At 46.0% G+C, this 9,529-nt stretch overlaps 2 protein-coding genes across 2 annotated transcripts in view; both read left to right on the top strand.

Annotated features, from left to right (window-relative positions):
* The window catches only part of LOC111647312 (uncharacterized), a 72,467-nt gene that overhangs the window by 31,895 nt on the left and 31,043 nt on the right, over positions 1 to 9,529 (top strand). The gene's annotated exons all lie outside the window — the stretch shown is intronic.
* LOC111647310 (5'-AMP-activated protein kinase subunit gamma-2-like) overlaps positions 238 to 9,529 on the top strand; it is a 16,172-nt gene continuing 6,880 nt past the window's right edge. Inside the window, exons 1-4 of the mRNA XM_087171326.1 lie at positions 238 to 2,236; positions 4,122 to 4,327; positions 7,405 to 7,453; positions 9,187 to 9,296. Of these exons, the coding sequence (XP_087027452.1) occupies positions 1,657 to 2,236; positions 4,122 to 4,327; positions 7,405 to 7,453; positions 9,187 to 9,296 (945 nt within the window). The 5' untranslated portion in view covers positions 238 to 1,656. The remainder of the gene's footprint in view (positions 2,237 to 4,121; positions 4,328 to 7,404; positions 7,454 to 9,186; positions 9,297 to 9,529) is intronic.

The following is a 9,529-nucleotide window of genomic DNA, read 5'->3' as shown; positions in this document are numbered from 1 at the left end:
CACACACACACACACACACACACACACACACACACACACACACACACAAGCTAGCTAGTTAGCTCTGGTGCTAATCATGTCTGAGCATTAGTAGAACAGATGAGTGTGTTCTGTTAAACGCTGGTTTGGTGACCTGGTGACCCCTGCAGGTTGATCACAGAAACCCTGTTGAAGTGTGTCCAGGAGAGACATTATCTGGTGATGGTTCGGTTCTCGGTCCAAACTGGGTCCAGACTGGTCCAGACTGGTCCAGACTGGTCTAAAGTGGTCCGGCTGACATTAGAGAGCTGTAATCCCTGTGACTGTGATCCTTTAATGAACCGAGTGAAGCACATCAGGCCCAGATGGAGCGCAGGGTGCGTTTGTTTTTATCATCCTCAAAGAGACAGAGGTGCACTGCAAAAAATGTCTGTAGCACGTCCGTCTGTATTTAAGGGTTTCTGTGGATGAATCATGTTTTTTTGTCCCACGATGCTGATTGGCCACAGAGATGATGACGTCAACCACCCCGACTCTTGATTGGACGGCCGTGCAGCAGCTGACTTTTGCTTTAGATGAACAGCTTGTTAAAATCAGACAGGGAGAGAGGAACACTTCCTGTACACAGGTATGTGTGCTGGGAGTGACCCCCGCTCCTCCAGGAGGAGGGGCCAGTGAACATGCTCTCGTTGCGTCTGAGGACATTTACACGACGTTGAGCTCCTCTTCATCTTCTCCTGTAGAGCTGCAGAGTACCACCGCCACACTGTCACAGTGTGGTCGGATGTATCCTCACCTGCAGGACAGGTAACACCTGCAGGTTATCACAGGTGACCTGCCAAGTCTTGTTCTCTCGCAGCCTTCGTCCTCTTCAGTCTGTCTTCACACTCATGTAGAGACTGTCCTCATTTTTTACAGTGTAGACAGGAGAGGGAGGTGTGGCTAACATGGGCAACAGGACACACACACACACACACACACACACACACACACACACACACACACACACACATCCACCCACACCATAAACACAGCGATACTGAGCAGAGCTGAAACACTCACAGGACTCTGCTGCTGGAGAAACACCAACCTCCAACACTTCACCTGTCTGTCTGTCTGTCTGTCTGTCTGTCTGTCTGTCTGTCTGTCTGTCTGAAGGACCACCTGTCTGTCTGCCGGGGGGGGGACTGGATCAGGTCGGACCCTCCTGTGTGTATTTACCCGCCTGCTGGAGGCTCCGATGTTTCACGGTTTTGTTTTGATCTTTACTGACTTTATTCAAAACGACTCGATTCTGCAGCAGCCAATCAGAGCAGGTTTTCAGACTGTGGAGCCTCAGGATTTGTTGATTGCTGATGAAGCTGGGAACCAGGACACATTTACAGTTAAATTAATTTAATTAGTTTAACTAATTAGATCAAATCTTTTTACTTAATTACAAACTTCATCACTGCAGTTTAATCTGATTTATCTCTTTAGTTTTGTTCGTCACAGTTTGACATAACGTTAGCATTAGCCACATAAGCTACTGGTCAAACCAGTGTGAGGCTGAAACAGCACAAACCTGCAGTGATGGAGTTTTGTATCGGTGCCTTTTATTGCAAATAAATTCATTTTTTGATTTTAAAACATTCGATTTTTCATCTTTATCTTTTTATTTTTATTTTTGAACGTTTGATGGCGATGAAGCGTCTGAGCAGTCTGATGCTGAGGAAGTGGAAGGAGAAGGAGAGATGGACGGGGAGGAGGAGGAGTGAACCCTATGGAGGAGAAGAGGCGGAGGAGGAGGAGGAGGAGGAGTGGCAGACAGACAGGAGAGACAGACAGATGCAGAGGAGGAAGTCTGAACCCTGTGGACAGACAGAGGAAGACCGAAAGACGCAGCAGAAGAAGAGTGAGGTTGGCCGGAAGAAAGAACGCAGGAAGTCTGAATCCAACATGGATGAGGAGGATGGGAAAGACGGGAGGAGGATGGAGACGGGCAGAGGCAGAGAAAGGAGGAAGTCTGCGTCGTGGATCATGGTGGAGGACAGAGCAGGAGGACAGACGGACAGGAAGCCGAAGGAGACAGACAGACGGACGCTGCGGCGGCGGTCAGAGCCCTGCGGCATCCTGTATGTCCAACTACTTCCTCTGTCCATCAGGAAGAGGAGGCAGCTGCTGCAGAGACGCACGGGACGCAGGACGTCCTGCAGCGAGGAGGGGGACGGACAGATGAGCAGAGACAGGTTGGAGCCCTTCGACCTTCTGGACAAGAGTAAGCCGACAATGATCAAGTAACATATACAAATTACCATAGCAACCATGCAGAATAACCACAGCAACCATTCAGGAACACGATCACCGACCACTTCCACAGCAACCACCTAGAACACCCTAATCACCATAGCAACAGCCGAGCAACCACTCACCGTCAATACCACGTGTCACACAGTGATGTGTCAGCTAACAACTGGTAACCTAGCAACACATTAGTAACCATCCAGCATCACCAACAACAACAACAACAAAAACCAAACACCCTAACAACCACCTGGCAACACATTACTGACCCAAAGCAGTAACCTACAACCACCTAACAACGCCTTAGCAACCATCTAGATCATCACCAACAACCACAAACAGCGTAGCAGAGTAGATGATGTTTAACGTCACGGCGACCTCTGTGGTCTCATTTAGACGCTGGTTAGCACCCCGCCTCTCTAACAGCCTGTCTCCTGTCTCTGTCCAGCTCCTCCGTCAGCTCCGGCCTCGTGGTCTGAACCTACGTCAGTCCTTCCCACACGACTCGACCCGTTTGACTGACTGAAAGTGTGAGAGCAGGAACACATAGAAAGTCCAGTGTAATCCTGTTCTTCTCACGTCAGCTGAACCTGTAATCACTGTTTGTGTCAGTCGCTGTGATGTCACTGTGCTGTCACTGTGATGTCACTGTGATGTCACTGTGATGTCACTGTGCTGTAGTCACAGTTCAGTCAGAGGAGCAGCAGCTGATCAGGTGTGGCTGTTTGTATGTTGTAGGAGAATCTATCGAAACCTGCTGTGTCAGGTTGTTGGTCCGTCTCTTAACTCTGTCCTCCTCTGTGTGTGGCTCTCAGCTCATTGGTTCCAGATCTTTAGAACAGAACCTGTGGACTCTGGGTTTTGTTCTGATGATGTTTTTTTTTATAAATGAAATATAAGCAGAGCTGAAACCACCAGCTGCTTATAAAACTTTAATTCAAACAAACCCAAACCAACCAATCAACATGTAACGATGAAAAAATACATGATGATAATAATAATAATGATAGTTTCAGGCCTTTATTGATTTTTCTGATTACGTGCTTTGACTCCCTTGTAACGGAGTGTGTGTGTGTGTGTGTGTGTGTCTGTGAGTGTGTGTGTGTGTGTGTGAGTGTCCTATCTAATCTGTTTGTGTAGAGTTTCCTATTAGCAGAGTGGTACGTGTATGTGTGTGGGTTCTTGTATTAGAGGTACAAGGCAACCTACTTTATTCAGCACACACACGCACACACACACACACACACACACACACACACACACACACGCACACACACACACAGTACTTACTGTTCTCTACTGTTGTGTCTGGGTTTGTTGCCGACATTATTCACATTTCTCAAACTTTGTCCACAAACACAATGAAGAGAGAAAGAGTTTTTTAAAGGTCAGTTTGTCTCCGTTTCTTCACTGAAAACTGATTTTAGCTGTAAATCAGTTTTTTCATGTAACAACAGATCGTGTGTGTGTGTGTGTGTGTGTGTGTGTGTGTGTGTGTTGAACGCGATGTGTGTGTGTGTGTTGAACCCGAGTGCTTTGTGTTTATTATTAGTATTTCTATTATAATCTCCCAGCTGTCTCGGAGCACTGACATCCAGCATCACAGCTAAATACAGACTATTATCACTGCGGTGTGTGTGTGTGTGTGCGTGTGTGTGTGTGTGTGTGCGTGTGTGTGTGTGTGTGTGTGTGTGTGTGTGTGTGTGTGGATGATGTGTTCATGCAGTGACTCAGTGTTTCCAGCAGAGGGCGATGTTCCCTCATTTAAAGGTTTATTTAAAACCTCTGTTTTCTAATCTCTCCCTCACCCTCTCTTCTGTCTCTATCCTCCTTCTTCTTCCTCCCCTCTCTCCTCTCAGCCCACAGCCTCTCCTCACCCCCTCCTCCTCCTCCCCCTCGTCAGGAGGAGGTGAGTGTTTTCCGTCTGGAGACGTACCTGACTGAGCCGAGGCGTCCGGAGACCAGGAGGCTGCGCTCCTTCTCCTCACCTCCCGACACCGGACAGCGCTCCTCCTCCCGCTGCCAGCTGCCTCCTCTGGCTCCGCCCCTTCCTGTCAGGAAGCTGGTGAGTGAGGAGCGTAATGATCCCCCATGTTTGTTGGCAGCTTGTGTTTGTGGCTGTGATGGATCAGTGCAGGGGGTGTGTTCAGGTCAGAGGACTCGCACTCAGAGACGGCAATGATCAGTTTGTTTTTAGTCATGGAAGAAAACGCTGAGCGTCAGCAGCTCGACATGTAGGAGGCGCTTAGAGCTGCGACTCCTCTCCATCATCAGGCTGTTATCACCTCAGTCTCAGGCTCAGTCTGTAAATAAAGATGGACCCTCAGGTTTCTGAAGCGCAGAGTGAGCTGCCCCACCGTCGCCATCTTGGCAGTTCCTGACTCCGCCCCTAACTGTCAGCAAATCCAAATATAGTCAAAGAGGAGGGGCGTGGGTGGAACTGAGACTTCAGTTCATGTCAGCTTGTGTCAACCATACACCCACCCACCTGTCACTCAGAGGCCACGCCCTCAATCCTCCATAACTAATTTTAACTCCTTAATAAAATGTGAACAGGTGAGTTATATAAACAGGTGAGTTATATAAACAGGTGAGTTATATAAACAGGTGTCATTAAGGAGGAAATCAGCTCTAGAGACCAGAACAGTTTTTGTACCAGGCTGTAAACATGTTTATTTCTGCTGTAAAGTTGGACATTTTAACATGGGAGTCTATGGGGACTGACTCACTGTTGGAGCCAGACTCTAGTGGCCGTTAGAGGAACTGCAGCTTCCATGTTGCTGCTTTATGTTTCAGTCTCAGAGGTTGATGGTTGGTCTCAGGTAGCATCCACTTGATTGGACGGACAGACTGCAGCTACAGCAGCTGCAGCCAATCTGTGAACAGGGGACCAAACGTCCTGTTGAGCCATAGACACAAAGAGGTGGTGACAGTAAGTCATGAAAATGTGATCGTACATTACATCATAAAAAATGCCACTTCTTGTCACTTGGTTTCTATGGAAACGTCTCAACACTTCCTGTCAGAGCAGACACAGTTGACCAATCAGCTGTTCCTGCTCACTCAGTCTGAACTACAACATTAACTTTGACTCAGCAGAGATTTAAGTCAAACACTCTGTAACCAACAGGATCACAGCACACTGATGCTCGGCTGTGGTCGGCTCAGGTCGGCTGTTCCCGGTCGGACTTGGTACGTCAAGTATGCACAGGCAATAAGACCGGGACAGGAAACAATGCTTTCAAAATAAGATCTCAAATCACTCACGAAAATAAACAAAACATTTTTTCTCTCATAGTTATTTATTTATTTATTCAATTATTTATTTTAGATTGTATCACCCAGGTGCCACCCAGGTAGAGTGGGTGGGGTGGGGGGCTCTAGTATTGAAGGGGTAAATAAAAACCCAGGCAGCTGATGAACAACATGATGTACACGGATTAGTAAGAGCAACATGTTTGTATGTAATGTTAAAACACTCCATGTCTAATATTATAGATGTATGCAAGAAGTGAATTTCCTTTTTATGCTGTTTTTTTTTGTAATCCAACCTCCAGGACTGGGGCCAAAAGAATAATAAGAATTTGATCACAAAAAAGCAAATAACTCCAAAGGAAACAGTACAAAATAGTCTCATAGCAGTTAGTGGGTGTAATTCTTGAATGTTAGTCATAAAACCACTTTAGACTCAACTGGTTGTTCAAGAAAATAATACTGTAATAATGTTTAATTTGAATGATAATGTGCTTTATATAGGAATCTAGAGGGAAAACTGAACCCCTACAACACTTTCTGTGACATTTGTCACCTGCAGTGTTTCTATTTGGATATCTCTTCTTTACTGATGTAGATTGAATATATAAAAAAACATTAATTATTATTAATGTTATTAATAATAGAACTGCTATAACAGTGAACATGGTGAAACTCAACAGTAGTAATAAAACAACATATGAGTGGAAGAAATAATATTAAAAACAAGCAATTTACACAGCGTTAACACAATCTGACAAGAGGAGTGAATGACTGTATAGAGGATAAAAAACATCAGAAAGGTATTATAACAGGAAATAAAAGGAATTAAAATTAAGTGTAGTTGTTTTTCTATTAACTGGGTTATAAATCAAGAATCGGTGATCAATTTTCTTGATTTTAATGCAGCAGTTTGCTGTGTTCAGTAGCAACAGTAATATGTCGGAATATTAAGTGAGCTTTTTAATCACACTTTCAGTCATGCTTTTGTTGTGAAATCCCTAACCGGAAGCGCAGTCCGTTAGCTCCGTTAGCTTGTTAGCTGCAGCGGCTCCGGTGGTCGCGGCTGCCGTTTTCAACCTGAAACCGAGCGGCGGACACAGGAGTCGAACACTTACCGGCGGATCAGGTCCTTCCTGTCGGACAGAGACACACGATGGAGCCGTGAGGATTTTATTCGTTTCCGGTCAAACATCCCGAGGTCGACATCAGCGGCTAAAAGACACCGAGCAGCGGGAAAGAGAGAAAAAGATCGTTAATGAACGGCGACTGTCAAGTAGGTGCTAGCTAACGTCACGCACTGTTGGTTTCATCAGTGATGGAGCAGATCAACACTGAGGCCGCCGCCGCTTCTGCTCCGTGACAACAGGCTCCTCCATCACCGCCCCGCGCCTCCTCACCTGCACCAGCGTCCGCACGTTAGAGTCCAGAACACGGACGTGGCTCGTGCTGCAGGCCGCTTAGAGATGCACTGTATTTAATAACTGAATGTATTAATACACGAGTTCATGTCAGAGCAGTGTCACCTCTCTCCTGCACCTGTGTGATGAAATATTAAATATTACATGGGTTTTAATTGATCAAACTCAGGCTGCAGCCAGAATAAACCTCATTAGAGTCACGTGATTTTCAGTGTTGCCAGATCATCAATCAAGAGTTTCACAGGATGATTGGTGAAGCTCCTCCCGTGGATCCAGTCGTTTTAATAATTATTCAGTCTTTTAGTCTTAGTTTTCTCTATGTCACAAGATAATTTGACTCAGACATAAATATGTTGGATAATGTTTCCAGGAGAGCAGACTGGATCAGTCTGTACTGGTCCAGGTCTGCAGAGACTTTCATAGACTGCTGTTTGTTGACTGACAGACTGTCCTGTGTCGTTGTCGGCAGGTGGAGGTTGCAGACAGCATGTCGGAGCAGCCGGACCCCGATGATGCCGGTGAGACTGTTGATGATTCATGTCCTCACTGTAGTTCTTATCAAACTAACAGGAGGGACTAGTGCATGTGTTGGAGACTATTTTCAGGATTAATCCACATTGATGCTCAGGTTTGGTGTCACAGACCACGCTCTCATGCACACCCTGAATGACAGGCTCACAGAGGGCCAGTAAAAAGTTAGTAGATAAACCTCTTCTCTTTCCCTCTCTCCATCTCACCTCGGCAAGGTGTCAACACGTGTCTGCACTTCCTGTATCTATCTTATCAAGTTAAAAGCCCTCTGCAGATTTGAGTAATTGCAGAAACACTGAATTATAATGTTTACCTACGAACGGGATCGTCTGCTCTAATGACAGAACCACAGCAAGCAAGACGTCACATTTCTGCCTCGACCCGCTGGTCAGTCATGAATCTTCCCTGACAGACAGTGATGATGATGATGATGAAGGCTGAATTCAGGTGTGATCCAATGATCTATACTCTCAACTTCTCCATAATTATTCTCTGACCTTGAGGTAACGAGATAAATGAACTCATTCAGACTGTATTAAGTACCTCATGGCTGGAACCGGATCCTGTTTTTCTTTGTTCCTGCTTTTCAAGTTAAAAGTGAGGTGATAGGTGAGAGATGACACTAATGGCTGGAGTGTGCTGCACATCCATTATCTGTATCTGAGACGATGACGAGTGTGTGATTAGAAAATAGAGCGGCTCCCAGAATATCAGTGATTTGAATCATCGGTTGATCACACTCAGAGTCAAGTCTCATCGTGTCCGTTTGTTTTTAGCTGAGTCACTGTTCACACAGGACAACAGCAGGACATGGTGTCAACTTTACTGTCAGAGAAGTCGACCAATCTGCTGCCGGATCAGACGCAGGTAAAACCTCCTCCTCTACCAGCCAATCAGGAGGCAGGATTTAACTCAGCTGTGTCCAGGACACACTTCAGCACAACACCTGGCAGTCAGAGAGCCAGATGCTGAGCAACCAGCCATCAGCTGTTCTGTTGTCGTGACAACAGACGGCTCATAGACAGGCTCAGCTGATCAGTTCTGAAGTCACCACGGCAACCGTCCCGTACAGATTAGGCAATGACCAATAGTATTATGATAATCTGAAGGGCGAGCGAGCCTCACTGCCACTATTTGGTCTCACTTTGTCTCCTTGACTCAGCAGTGTTCATGTGTGATCTCACAAGAAGTGATGTCACTCGGCACAGAGGACCGGTCTCAGACTGGGACCAGGTCCATGAGGCTCTGCCGCAGGTTTGTGAACCGGTTCCATGTACGAGCCAGTTGCGGACACAAACCAGTGGAAACAGTCAGCTGACGTCAGCAGTGATAGATTATATCAGCTGCAGTTAATTAATGTTAATTACTGTCAAACTTCAGTCTGATGGTTAATCAGCTGAGATTGTCTGTGAGTGACGACGCATCACTCTGTGACATTTCTCTGTGACCGACATTGAGAAAGGATCAGCTGATCGCAGCTCGTTAATCACACTACTCATTATGAAGAACGGCCCACTACCGAGTGACAAATGTTATATTACTGGATTAATTCATTATTACTGTTAAACTGATAAATGCAGAGGAGTAGAAAGCTAGAAATGTGTGAGATCATGTAGCAGACAGAAACGCCAGAAGAAGAAGAAGTTGTGACCTTCTGCAGTTTAATTACAACAGCAACCTGAACTCCAGTGAGATGTGTTCACTGTTTGTGTGTCTGCAGCATCGGAGGAGTCGGAGAGAGACATCTACATGCGCTTCATGAAGTGTCACAAGTGTTACGACATCATCCCCACCAGCTCTAAACTGGTGGTGTTCGACACCACACTGCAGGTGAGTGAGCAACATCCACCAACACATTCTGACACATACTGACACACACACACACACACACACACACTGACACATACTGACACACACTGACACACACACACACACATACTGACACACACACACACACTGACACATACTGACACACACACTTACACATACTGACACACACACACACACTAACACATACTGACACATACTGACACACACACTGACACATACTGACACACACACAC

This window comes from Seriola lalandi, unplaced genomic scaffold (assembly GCF_002814215.2).
Source record: "Seriola lalandi dorsalis isolate HSWRI2012SDOR001 ecotype SW California unplaced genomic scaffold, Sedor1 jcf7180002054984, whole genome shotgun sequence".
NCBI classification, from domain to species: domain Eukaryota; kingdom Metazoa; phylum Chordata; class Actinopteri; order Carangiformes; family Carangidae; genus Seriola; species Seriola lalandi.
Note: the sequence above shows the minus strand (reverse complement) of the source record. Positions and strands in the feature narration are given on the sequence as shown.